Below are 14,713 nucleotides of genomic sequence, written 5' to 3' on the forward strand. Positions count from 1 at the left end.
TTAGCCCCAGATACCATCACTTGACACAGAAACAGAGCATTCCGCAACGGAAAAAAGGGATTCTATTTCTAGACGCTGTATCTTGGTGTATACATTTTTTTCAGGAAAATAACAATTCACAATACGTTCACAAAACACACCAGTGTCAATAATCCCTGCAAACTTCGGTATGAAGTAATTCTTCAGAAGAAAACTGCACAAGAAACTGCTAGCATAGAACTTAGTATTAATAGAAGTTGCAATACTTAGCAGGGCAGTAAAGTACGGTATCGGCAACAATAGAAAGTAGTAGTAGTAGTAATAGTAGTAGTAGTAGTAGTAGTAGTGGCAGTGGCAGTGGCAGTTGCAGTAGCAGCAGCAGCAGCAGCAGCAGCAGCAGCAGAGGAATAAGTGACAGCAACAACAGCAGCAGGAGAAGAAGAGGTAGATGTACAAGACGTATTAGTGGAAGCAGGTATAGTAGTATCAGTAGTAGCAGTTGTAGTAGTAGTAGTAGTAGAAGTAGTAGTAGTAGCAGTAGAAGAAGAAGAAGTACATGTAGTAATAGCAATAGAAGTAGCGGCACCAGTAGTAGTAGTACAATGAAAATGTTAACTATTGGCAATGGAGGGTATTAGAGTTGTAGATCTAGTAAAATTGTCCGTTAGGTTTATTTGGGATCACTTTTTAATAGATATTATCGTCGAAAGTCTTTTTAGGAGCCGGTGTTTTACACGGAAAGAGTAGCTTTTTTAAATAGAATAATGTCCGGGAATCGATATTGTATGAGTGTAGTAATTTCGGCAGTGAGTATTTTACATGGAAGGAGTCACTTTTTCTATAGAATAATAACCGGGGTCGTTATTCTATGAGATTCGAAGGGAGACATCTTTAGGGAGTCAGTATTTTACTTGGAGGGGTCAGTTTTTCTATAGAATAATGACCGGGGGTCGTTATTCTATAGAGTTTTCAAAGGGAGTCAGCTTTTTATAAGGGGAGTCAATATTTTACAGGAAAGGAGTCACATTTTCTATAGAATAATGACCAGGGGTCGTTATTCTATGGGGGTCGAAATACTTCATTACACCGGCAGACCTGTCTTCAGTTGTTCCCGTTGATTTGCATCTCTTAACTGCGTCAGTTAACAACAAACATTATCCTAACAAAACATTCTTTGCGAAATGGTCAGTTATTGTATCGTGTCATCTGTTAATAAGCTAAATGCATTTTTACAGGTGATTCTATGTTCACTTAAAAGATCAACCGACTTAATGTCCAGGTTGTTCTCAGTAAGCCAGCCTTTAAATTCCATTTTAATGCAAACTATATAGCACAAGAAACAATTTATTTCGCTCCTTCGAGCTGCAGCAGTATAAAACCGCATACGAAACAGAAAACACGAAAATGGTCGATTTGTGTATTCTTTTCAGATGTGAAGAGGCCGTCTTTTGACTGTGAAGAAGCCGTTTCACAATTGTGAAGTAGTAGGAACATTTTACATTGAAAAGCCTGCCACATACAGTGTATGAAAGGGTACTCGATAAAAATGCCTTTGTTAATAATGGTAAAGAGTTAGTCCAGAATACAAAGCTGGTTGTATCAAAGGACTAGGCAGAATTACTCAAACGGTGTCATTAAAGTCGACTAAGACAAAACTCTAATCCTCGTGACAATTCCGTGCATGGACTGTCCATAAATACAAATTTTAAATATTACCGGGCATTGACGTATGACCTTATACGCTGACTAAAGTTCAGACCTCTTCCAGGTCGAGCCTGGCTATTCCTTTTGGAATGTTTTTAAACATAATTTAGAATATTTTGCCAAACTATGGTAACGTTCCTGAGCTCGTTCCGACAGGAATATAAGATACATGTGTAAGAATTTCATGCATATTTAGACAAAGTGTTGAACTATATCATTATTTTTTTCACGAAACAATTATCTAAAATTAATGAAAAACAATTACATTTTTTTTTTGTACGAAAGTACGGAAGAGCATTAGTGCAAGATGTATGTTATTTATTAACTCGAAATTTCGAGTCACTAACTATAATAGTTAACGTTGATGTTTAGGCCCTGGCCAAGATTAGGTACCTGGTGTACCCATCAGGAAGGCCTACAGGGTCATATGATTAAGATGAATGGGCAGCATTTGCTCATAAAAATATCATTACAGTGCAACCTCTGTAGAGCAACACCTTTTGGGAGATACAAATATTGACTGTTATGTAGAGGTTGTTGTTCTGGAGAGGTAATTTGATAGTATATTTTAGCCTAGGGAAATTTTGATGTTGTTATAGAGAGGCTTTTGCTTAAGAGAGGGCCGCTCTGGAGAGGTTGTACTGTATTTAAGCTCAATCCATGGGTCGTGGGTTCGAGCCACACTGGGGTCACGACTATGACTTCTCATATGACACCAGTACTGTTTTTTTCCAGGAAACAGACACGAGAGGGGTTTCAATAAGCTTGAAGCTTTCATCACGGTCGAGCTAAAACAAAATAGTATAAACTAAACAGTGTTTAAGTCTGGAAGGTTTTCGACCTAGTTTAAGCCGATATGGCAATGAAATATAGACATACCCTATATGAACGTGTAGTTATGAGTTTGACCTAGATTGTCGTGAAACACACGATATTTTTGTATTTTGTTTAAATGTTACTTTGACGTAATGAAGTTATTTTGAGAAAGTTTATGTATAAGAATACATTCATTTGTAAGCATGTACATGTCAGTATATTGAAGGATAATGAACAAATGTTAATATGTAACTATTCTGTATTGTTTGCTCCTCTCATTACATAATATTTGTTATATGTCTTTGCTCCTCATTATTATCAATTTAAAGGCGGGAAAAATTCACACTTTTCATGATTTTCATACTTTTCTTGTACAATTTTGTCTTTCGGCGGGAAAATGCCTTATAAATACACATGTTATTAGCCGCTTTTTTGAGATTCGTTTAGGAAATTACAAAAAGGAGAGTACAGTCTTTTACTTTGGACAAAGGTGCGTTAAAATTATATTATAAAGATTTTGTTTGTAAAATTACTTGCTAATTATTGAGAATTTAAAAATAAAAGAATCAGTACATAAAATTAATCTTTGTATTCAATGCTGGTAATGTGAATCTCCACCACATTGAACTGGTCCCGCGAGCCGGATAAAAAGTGTTTCCAAAGGGAATTTTAAACGTGATTCAAAGGGAAAAATGCAAGTGATGTAAAATTCTGGAAGTGGAAAGACTGGTGACCTCTAGTTGTGAAAAGAAAACAGGGAGAACGGATACGACACTTGAAAATTGTTAAGTGAGAAATAACAAGGAAACGTGAGTACATTTTTGTTATGATATAGTTTATATCAATTCTATTTCATTAAGTGGAATACAGGTGTGAATAATTCATGATGGGAGATACTAATTTGTCATATGTAAAAGGTGTACGGACACGTTTTTATAATTTTCTGAATAAAGAGATTGAAAATGGAGAGTACCTAATGGTATCTAGATCAGAATTCATGGTAAGCGAGGAACATACTGAATTAGAACACAAATTACAGGAATGCAAGTTAAAGATCAATGCTTACATGGAAAAGCTGGCTATTCAGTCTGAAAAAATTGCACTAGCCATCGGAGATAGTGATAGTGAATTCTTACAAACAGTGATAGACAATGATTCAGTCTTGCAGGATAAAGCAATGAGTGTTGTGTATAAAATTGAAAGCGTTCAAAAAGACATTACGAAACAAAATGAAGAACCGAAACCAGAGGTAAATAAAGAAGCTGATACTGTAGTACAAAAAATGTGTGAACTTCAAATGAAGATGCAACAAGATTTTTTTGAAAAACAACAAAAGAGGAATGAGGAGCAAATGGAGATACAACAACAGTTTTTCGAAAAACAACACAATTTGAAGATTAAAAGTGCAAACACGGTGAAATTGCCAAAATTGGATATGGTCTCTTTTAATGGAAATCGACTTCAATGGACTGAATTCTGGGATTCTTTTGAAAGTGCCATACACAAAAATGATAGACTTTCACCTGTAGATAAGTTCAATTATTTAAAGGGAAAATTAGTGGGTGAAGCCAGAAGTGCTATTGCTGGTTTGACATTATCAAACGAGAATTATAGTGTAGCAATTAAGATTCTTCGCGAAAGATTTGGCGACCAACAGGATATAATTGATTTACACTACAAAGGTATCATGAATGTCATACCACCAAAGAATACTACAGAAGGATTGAGATTCTTTTTTGACAAGATTGAACGTCATTTAAGAAGTTTAGAAGTGATGCATGAAAATTTAGAACAACACGTGTTCGTGTCTATGATTAGGAGCAAGCTTCCCAGTGAAGTTCTTCTTCAACTTGAACTACAGAAAGGTGCTGACAATAAGTGGTCTATTCAAAACTTGCGTGATTTGCTCCGTCAGTACATAGTTTCAAGAGAAAAATCTGACAAACCAAAACCTCTAGGTGACTCAGTTCAATATGTAAATAAATCAAGACCTCCAATAAGTAAACCTTTGAGTAATTTCAGTGGTTATAAAGGTCAGTCCACGACAAACTATTCAGGAGGAGCATTAGTTGTGAATGAAAAACACGGTTCTTCGTTTCAGTCTGCTAGGACATGTAGATATTGCAACCAGAATCACTGGAGTGATGAATGTGTTAAATACAAAACCATTGATGAGAGAAAAACAAAACTAAAGGGGTGTTGTTTTAGATGTTTAAGAGAAGGGCACACATCTTCTGACTGCAAAAGTAATAGAATATGTGTTTACTGTGACAAATCAAATGTACATCACCGAAGTCTTTGTCCAAAAAAGTTCAAAGGTCAAGCGAGGAGAGAAACAGTCAGTGTATCAGGAGAAACGATACAAGCCAAAAATGAAGATGAAAAACCTACTGAGGTAGCTAACTTATCTGAAGAAAATGTAATGGTATCTTCAGGAGAGATGGTGTTGATGCAAACCGCTAAAGCAGAGGTCGGGAGTCCTGATCACAACAAATGTGCTGAAGTGAGAATTCTCTTAGATTGCGGATCACAAAGGACATATATTACGGAGAAGTTAGCAGAGAAACTAAACTTAAAGAAAGAAAAGGAGGAAGAAATAAAGTTGGTGACATTTGGAAGCAAAGATATAAAAACAGTTCGCACACAATCAACAACAATACGTCTGAAATTGAAAAGTGGGGAGTATATGAACATAAGTGCAAACATTGTTCCTGTCATAAGTGGGACTATTCAAAGGAGACAAATAAATGTGTTGAAAAAGGATGATGTAAAAACCATAATCAATAGTGTAGATCTAGCAGACACTATTCCAAAGGACTGTGAGTATTCTAGTGTTGAATTACTAATAGGCAATGATTTCTATCTTGATATTATATTGTCTCAAAGAATTGAAATTCAACCTGGTTTGTACCTGCTTGGATCTAAATTAGGTTGGTTACTTACAGGAAGAACAGACGAAAATTGTGATGAAACAGGAAGCGAAAGAAATATGTTGATTTTAACATACGGAAACAGTGGAACTAAAACACAAGGTTTTCAAAGTATTGATAGTTCAATTCCTACGAAACCGGAATTCGAAGATCTTTGGAACACTGAGGCAATAGGTGTTGTGGATAACAATGTTACATCTGAGGATAAAGAGATCATGAAAGAATTCAAGCAAACTTTACAATTTGAAAACGGAAGATATTACGTCACATGGCCTTGGAAGGAAGGGAAAGAAGTGTTGCCAGTGAATAAAGAACTGTCTTTTGGGCGATTAAAATCGTGTGTTAAAAGGTTAAGAAATAAACCAGAACTGTTGGAAAAGTATGATTCTGTTATTCAGGAGCAACTAAGGAAAGGAATTATAGAGGAAGTGAATGATACTAAAGGAGATAGGATACACTATATACCACATCATGCAGTGATAAATCCTCAAAAGTCAACAAAAGTACGCATAGTTTATGATGCTTCTTCTAAATGTAAACCAGAATACAACAGTTTAAATGAATGCTTGTATCGAGGACCAGTACTGCTCCATGATTTATGTGGACTTTTGATGAGATTTCGCCTACATAATATAGCTATCATAGCGGACATCGAAAAGGCATTCCTTCAAATAGGCTTACAAGAAAGTGAACGGGATGTCACTAGATTCCTTTGGTTAAAATCATGCAAAAATCCGTCAACTGATAGAGAAAATATACAAGAATTTAGATTCTGTCGCATACCATTCGGCGTGATATCGAGTCCATTTTTACTTGGTGCGACGGTTGAAAGTCATTTAGAAAATTATGAAACAGAGATAGCTTATCAAATTAAAAATGACATCTATGTTGACAACGTTGTGACAGGGGCAAAATCAGAAACAGGTGCTATTGAACTATATTTGAAAGCTAAGGACATATTCAATGATGCTTCCATGAATTTAAGGGAATGGCTATCAAACAGTGACATAGTGAATAATTCAATAGCAATGCAAGATCGAGCTGAAATGAAAGATACAAGTGTTCTTGGTCATACTTGGAATTATGAAATTGATACACTATCAATTAAACGTCCTAACATCCAAAGTGAGAACAGTAACTTGACAAAGAGATTTATTCTCAAGGTGATAGCGTCAGTATTTGATCCGTTGGGAATGTATGCTCCTACATTGCTGAAAGGAAAATTACTGTTACAAGATCTTTGGAAGAAAAGTCTTTCATGGGATGATGTGATAGAAGATGAAAAAATAAAAGAATCTTGGTCAGAAATAATTTCAGACATAAGCAAGATTTCCAAGTTTTCATTCCAAAGATGCCTATCAATGAAACATGAGGAGCATATTACATACACTTTATTGTGCTTTTGCGATGCATCTCTGAAGTCATACGCAACAACTATATACCTTCATCAGAAAAGTAGTAATATGGTTAAAGTTGATCTTGTGTTTGCCAAATCACGGTTAGCACCTGTTAAAACAATGTCAGTTCCACGGCTAGAATTAATGGGTGTCTTAATTGGTGTGAGGTGTTTGCGATTTGTACAGGAGCAATTGAAACTTGAGATAAATGGCTCACATATTTGGACAGACTCACAATGTGTGATAGGATGGTTGCAAACAAATAGAACTCTACCTATGTTCGTGAATAATAGAATCAAGGAGATCAAGACTTATGATGCAACAAGGATAAGTTATATACATTCTAAGGAAAATCCAGCGGACGTTGCAACGAGAGGAGCAACAATAAACGACTTATACAACAACAAACTTTGGTGGAATGGTCCAACGTGGCTAACAGAAAGCTTCGAAATGCCTAAAGAAGAGAAAACAGATGTTGAAGATATAGATACAGACATAGAAAATAGTGAAGAAAAGAAACGTATGTCAGAAAAAATAGAAACTGTTTTTCATGACGAAGAAAGATTGTTAGTTTCAAATATAGTACATAACGAACTCGCCCATGGCTGTATCTGCGCTCCGTTTGGAATAGAATGTACAAAGTTCTCTTCTGTTGACAAATTGCTCCGAGTTACTGCTTTTGCCTTACGATTCATAAACAAAATCAGGAAACAACAGTGCGAAAGTGATTTATTGACATCTAAAGAACTGGAAACTTCAGAGAAAATGTGGATCATGTATTTACAGAAGAAACATTTCAGTGAAACTATCACTGGAATATATAATATGAAAAGGACAACACTGCAAAAACAGCTAGGACTTTTCATCGATGAAGACGGAATTTGTAGGAGTAAAGGAAGATTAGAAAATTCTGGATTGACAGAAGGTGCAAGACAACCAATTTTACTCCCAAAAAGTGACTGGTTTACAGTCCTGCTTGTTGAAAAGATTCATAAACAAAATTTTCACATTGGTGTTTCCCAGACACTTTCTCAAATACGATTCAGATTCTGGATTCCACAAGGACGTTCCGTGGTGAAATCTGTGTTACGGAAATGTAGAACTTGTCGATATTTTGAAGGTGGACCTTACAAAATGCCACCATTCTCACCGTTGCCGTCTTCAAGAGTACAAGAATCAACTCCCTTTTCAAGAATTGGACTAGATTATTTCGGACCTCTCCTAATTAAGACAACGGATGGACCACGAAAAACATGGGTATGTCTTTTCACGTGTTTGGTTACTCGAGCTATCCATATGGAGCTTTTACAAGACATGTCTGCAGAAGAATTCCTATTTGGATTCAAACGCTTTGTATCACAAAGAGGTACACCAACAGAAATCCTTAGTGATAATGCATCTCAATTTAAATCAGCAAGTGAAACTATAAACATCATTTGGAGAAATGTTTGTGCAAGTGATGAAGTGCAATCTTATGTTGCAAATTGTAGAATAAAATGGAAATTCACCGTTGAATTAGCTCCATGGATGGGAGGAGCATATGAAAGATTGGTTGGAATTGTAAAAAGATCTCTTCGTAAATCTTTAGGTCATAAAATCCTTACTTTGATCCAAATGCAAACATTATTGAAAGAAGTTGAGGCAACAGTGAATTCAAGACCGTTGGTGTATGTCAACGATGACATTAACTCAAATATTACACTGACACCAAATCATTTTCTGAGTTTGAACCCGAAAACTGGCATTCCAACAACAACTACAGAAGACATGGATTCTGACTATTCACCGTATGAAAGTACAAGTGTAAAACTTTTGTCAATTTGGAGAAAAGGTCAACATGTTTTAAACGAATTCTGGAAGATATGGAGAGAAGAGTACTTAACAAACCTTCGTGAGCGAATGCAGTCAGAACTGAAATCCAAGAAAACACAATCACCTTACTGCGCTCAGGTTGGAGATGTGGTTCTAATTAAAGAAAACTTGCCACGTGGAGTTTGGAGAATGGGACGAATTTGTGAGTTACTTCAAAGTCGGGATGGGCAGATTAGATCTGCAAAAGTAAAAACAGCGACTGGGAAAGTTCTTGGCAGACCTCTTAATTTGCTATACCCAGTTGAGTGTGTCAGCCAGAGATATTCCGAGATGAAGAAACTGGCAGATGATCAAAAAGGAGCCGCACCTATGCGCTCCTTTGTGGAACCAAGTAATCGTTTTGCTCGCAAAGCTTCAGATGATGCCAAAAGAAAGATCAAGGAATTGTTTAATAATGATTAAATGAATTCCGTTCAGATGAACTGATTCAGTAAAGTAAAGTGTTTTGTGATATTCAAAGACAGTGTCCTATGCTTAAATGTTTTGGACTGTTTGGAAACTAAGGGATCCAAATATATTGTATATATGAAATTATGTTTTATGTGTGCTATATATTCTATGATTGTGATATTTTAGGAATTTTATGTAGAGATCTAGATTTCAGTTAGATGTGAAGGACTTTATCAAATAGAACGAAGTGTTTGTTGTGTAAAATGTAAAGACAGTATTTCATGATTACATTCATGTATGGATTATACCGAGACTAAAGGATCCAAATATGTTGTGATGATCAATTAATTGGTTTTATATGTCTTGTACATACGCAGTTATAGTGTAATTCTTTGTGAGCTGACATACAGTATGTCTTCATTGAGAATACTATTATTGGCAATAAATCGTTTTTCTGTGTGAAATTTGATCTATGATTACATTCTGTATGGGTTATGGAGTATCAATGATCAAAACATGTAATGATTATCCATTTATGTTTTTTTTTTGTGATACATATTCGGTAATAGTGATATTCCTTGTGAGATTTATAAAAGAGTTTGAAGTTTTATTCACTTCAATTATTGGTATTTGTAATATAATATATATTTTTTTTTTTTATACTTTTAGATGTTTACTTGTGATATCTGCAATAGGCATTTTGCTTATAAGAGGAATTTGACCCGCCACACAAATGAAGTTCATCTTAAAAGTACCTTCTTTAAGTGTCAGCGTTGTTCAAGTGAATTCAACAGACGAAGCTACTTGACACGACATTTGAAGTTTGTTCACAAATTAAACAGTCATGACGCTAGCTCAGAAGCAATTTTTGGTTTAATGGAAGTCAACAATAACCAGGCGGAGGCCAGATATTATGAAGATATAAGTTCAGATGAGAGCATGGAAGACAGAAGAGTGGTTCGAAATGTTAGTGAAAAGATGACTGAGGATGTTAGTAGTGATAGTCGTGATTCAAATAGTGATGGCAGTGATTCAGGAAGTGATGATAAAGATTCAAGCAGTGATGATAATGATTCAAGCAGTGATGATAATGATTCAAGCAGTGATGGTGGTGTTTCCAGAAGTGAGGAATGTGTTTCAGTAGGTGATGAAAATGAGATTGATGAAGAGAAAAAAGAGAAAAATGATGGTGTGTGTGTAAAGGATAAAGAAGAAAAGAGAGAAAAGGTAAGCTACGAAGATGAGACAGAGAGTGGAAATGAGGAAATGGAATTCGAAATACATGCGGACGATCTTGATGAATTATATAGTAGGCTCTACCAGAGAGATATGAGTGATGAAGAAGGAAAAGAGGAAGACAAAGTTGAAAATAATGGCAAGAAGCTGAATGAAGATGATTGGTGTGAAAATGAAACTGATGATATAATGATTGCAGATGAAACAGAGCAAGATATTGATGACAACATAGTGATAAACAGAGACATAAAAAGTGACTTTAATGATAAAGAAGATAAAATAGCTGAGAATGATTGTGAAGAAAGTGTTGAAATGACTAATGAAAAAAGTGATGAAGATATTGTAGTAAATGATGATGAAATATCCAGAGAAGAATATATAGAGTCAGATCCTGATGACATTCAAATTTTAAATGTAGACACGACTGAAAACATTAAAAGAGTCGTAGTAATGCAGTCAATCACAGCTCAAACTGTTTATACATATAGAAATGATGAGGTCATACATATTGAAAGATTTCTTATCACCGATGAATGGTTTTATTCAGAAAACTAACAATTGTTTACATTGCATTGTGTATGCCTAGTGTGTTAATAATCTTTGAACACTTTATTTCTTTCCTTGGCGGGAGTGTCGTGAAACACACGATATTTTTGTATTTTGTTTAAATGTTACTTTGACGTAATGAAGTTATTTTGAGAAAGTTTATGTATAAGAATACATTCATTTGTAAGCATGTACATGTCAGTATATTGAAGGATAATGAACAAATGTTAATATGTAACTATTCTGTATTGTTTGCTCCTCTCATTACATAATATTTGTTATATGTCTTTGCTCCTCATTATTATCAATTTAAAGGCGGGAAAAATTCACACTTTTCATGATTTTCATACTTTTCTTGTACAATTTTGTCTTTCGGCGGGAAAATGCCTTATAAATACACATGTTATTAGCCGCTTTTTTGAGATTCGTTTAGGAAATTACAAAAAGGAGAGTACAGTCTTTTACTTTGGACAAAGGTGCGTTAAAATTATATTATAAAGATTTTGTTTGTAAAATTACTTGCTAATTATTGAGAATTTAAAAATAAAAGAATCAGTACATAAAATTAATCTTTGTATTCAATGCTGGTAATGTGAATCTCCACCACATAGATCGGGTACCTGGACAGATCTAGATTTTGAGGAGAGGTCGTAGAAGGTGGCCGAGAAGTATTCAAACTTAGAATATTTCACTATTTTGACCATTTCTGGAAGGTTTTCGACCTAGTTCGAGCCCCTACCACCTGAACATACTTTGAATGTAAATGAAAGTATATAACCTGGATACAGTTTGAAATTGAGTAGCTCTAGAGGCTATGGTAGGTCATACATTGATGTATGGTAGTATATGTTCAAGTCCCTACATGTTGGGTACAATATATGGATGTGTAAATAGATGATTCCACTTCTAAGAGTCAAAAGCCGTCCGTTACATTTTTGCCCTTTGACAGACGGACAAACGTTCAAATTTTGCGGATAAAAGGGCAAGATCTTAACTCGAAATTTTGACTTACTAATTCGGAATTTCGAGTTATGTTACTCGAAATTTCGTGTAAGTAAGTCGAAATTTCGAGTTAGTATCTCGAACTTTCGAGTTAGTATCTCGAAATTTCAAGTTAAGTATTTCGAAATTTCAAGTTAGTTAATAAAATGCACCTGGCACTAATGCCCTTCCGTATGAAAGTGTATGCGAACTCAAGTTTTCATTCTGCATAACAAACAAATGGTTTTTATTTTAAAATTATTATTATTTTTCTAAATTATAATTTGCTTTACGTTTTTCTTACTTGGTGGCAAGAAAACAAGTACACAGATCGTACTGATAGACAAAATAAAATCCAAATTGTTTTGATAGAGACCGCCGATATCTTCAAATCCCTGTTACAGGTTGTATTTTGTTTTAATACATAAACGTGAGGTGAAGTGGTACCCTCGAACCAAGGCATTAAAGTGCCGTATGTCGTATCGTTCGAATCGTATCATACTATGGTCTAGAAGACAGAAAACGCGAGAATTGTCTCAAATTCAAACAAAATGTATGCTGATATGGGTATATGAAGAACATGCTACTTGAAGTCGACTTAAATGCAACGAAGTGTCAAGCTTAGTTTAGAGGCATCTTACATGAAGACATCTGTCTAGTGGAATAGTTGGTTTCTAGAAAAACAAATAGATTCGGAACCTCTGAAAATTGCGATTACATGGGTTTTATATAGCCTGTACTCTATCCGGTGTCACCCCGGTATTGAAGTACTTCCGGGTCGTTGTATCCTAGGAAGTAGTTCTTTGAAATTGTGAAGTCTCTATTTTGAAGCCATCACTGTTTTGATTGGTTACATTTCAAATGTATTTATTGACATTGTTTAAATATTGTGCCATTTCTGATGTCTTTAACTGTTGTTTTATCAGTTTTCTGCAGGACCACATTTCTGTGCGGAAGGATTAAAAAAGTTCTCTGGACTAAACGGCCTTGACAGATGCGTATGAAGAATTTTACAGTGATTGTTAACATTGAAATGTAGCAAAAATGTTCATTGTTGATGTCAGTTGTTTTCTAGTCATAAATGACTTGAATACAGTTGAACATGAGAAATACAGAGCTGAAATTGTTGTGATTTTGTTGAAAAATTCACAGTTTGTGTCCAAAAATGTTTGTTTTACTACACAGCAAAGAAGGAGAAATGATCCGGACCGACACGATCCAGGATTGTCAATTAGCAGAGAACTGGTGCCCATGTCACGAAGCCTACTTAGGACAAAGTTTGAGCTTAGGTGTAAGATGTTTCACGAAGATCATTTTAAGTAGATTTATAGTAACCATTCGGCCATTCTTAGTTTAAATATATTTATTCCCAAAATAGAGTACATTTACATATATTGGTACATATGTCAATTGCAAACTGTAGTGAAAGCAAAACAGGGAAAGATAAGAATGAAAGATAAGTCTTATAGAATTCTTCTCCTTTGCGGACAAAATAAAACTGTATGCCAGTCTTTGAATATGAGCTGAACATAAAAATAATATAGGTTTGCTTTAAAATTGAATTAACGGCACTTTTTAAAAACACTACGAGTTATCTCATATCAAATAAATGTGTTTAAAAAGTTCATACTTATGAGCTAGGGCACTATAATGAAAATTATAATCTTTTGTAAAACGGGTCCCTGTATTGTAACGGATGATTTTGCAGTACACTGATTTTCACAGTGGAAACAAAAGTTACTATACATGTAATGAAACAAAAAATATTTAGGAAAACATGCTAAGTGAGCCGTAAAATATTTTCAGAAAACCCCTACTGCAAGCCCACAGTCCGCTATCAGCAATCCGCATCGAAGTATGTTGAAAATCTCTATTTGATTTATATCCAGCCCACAACTTATTCCTTAGGCAGACCCATCAAGTTACTTCAGACTGACAGCAGTTCACATTTTTAAAGGTGAAACAAACGGATTTCTTCTAAAAAGAAGTATCTTACTGGTAAGATAAATTCTAAGGTAATAAGGTCAGTAAATCTAAGGTCGAGAGCACAGTGACCTTTAGAATGAAAACGGTTCCCGTTCAATGACTAAAGAGCTCTCAAACTCCAGTAGGTGACCCCTTTTGTTTTTGGGCTCAGTACAGCAAAGGTCAAGGTCACAATGACCTTGAGACTGAAAACTATTCTGCTCAATAACTAAAGAACACTTTGGCATACAGTCATTAAACTTCGTAGGATGATTGCATATGGTCAGTAAATGATTCCAGTCGCTTTAAGAACCAGTCGATGAAAGCTTAAAGTCACAATGACCTTGAGGCTGAAACATATTTTCGCTCAATAAGTTAAGAACGCGTTGGCCTATTACAGTCAAACGTCACAATATTACTGCATGTGGTCAGTAGAGGACCCTAACTGTTTTCGGGGTCAATAGGCTAAAAGTCAAGGTCATAGTGACATCAAGACTTAAAATGGTTTCAACTCGATACATAAACTAAAACCTATTGCATTCACACTTCGGATGACGATATGTTGTGGTCACCAGATGACCCCTATTGTGTTTGGGGTCATATAATCAGAGGTCAAAGTCACAATGGCCTTAAGAATGAAAACTATTTCTGCGCGATAACTAAAGAACGCGTCACATAGAATCCTCAGAATTCATAGAATGAGTGCCTGTGGTCAGCAAATGATCCCTCTTGTTTTTGAGGATCAGTAGGTTAATCAATCTGACATCACTGATAATTTGATAATTAAGGCCTGCTTATGTAAGTGATCAACTAAAGTGAAAGTAGAGTTAAAGCTGCCATGCCAGCTACAAACATGTACAAAATAGGGGCATGAAATTCCCGTGCAAACGTAAAGGA

At 35.3% G+C, this 14,713-nt stretch overlaps 2 protein-coding genes across 2 annotated transcripts; both read left to right on the forward strand.

The window, feature by feature from the left end:
- The first annotated feature begins 3,385 nt into the window (after positions 1–3,385).
- LOC123524210 (uncharacterized) lies at positions 3,386–9,100 on the forward strand. The gene is made up of 2 exons (XM_045302256.2): positions 3,386–6,697; positions 6,881–9,100. The coding sequence occupies exons 1-2, from the start codon at positions 3,386–3,388 to the stop codon at positions 9,098–9,100; spliced, it is 5,532 nt and encodes a 1,843-aa protein (XP_045158191.2).
- Positions 9,101–9,964: 864 nt separating this feature from the next.
- LOC123526872 (clumping factor A-like) lies at positions 9,965–10,879 on the forward strand. Its single transcript, XM_045306121.2, has one exon. It carries the CDS (start codon positions 9,965–9,967, stop codon positions 10,877–10,879), a length of 915 nt encoding a protein of 304 aa, XP_045162056.2.
- The last annotated feature ends 3,834 nt before the right edge of the window (positions 10,880–14,713 follow it).

The sequence above is a fragment of the Mercenaria mercenaria genome, chromosome 6 (genome assembly GCF_021730395.1).
Source record: "Mercenaria mercenaria strain notata chromosome 6, MADL_Memer_1, whole genome shotgun sequence".
NCBI classification, from domain to species: Eukaryota; Metazoa; Mollusca; class Bivalvia; order Venerida; family Veneridae; genus Mercenaria; species Mercenaria mercenaria.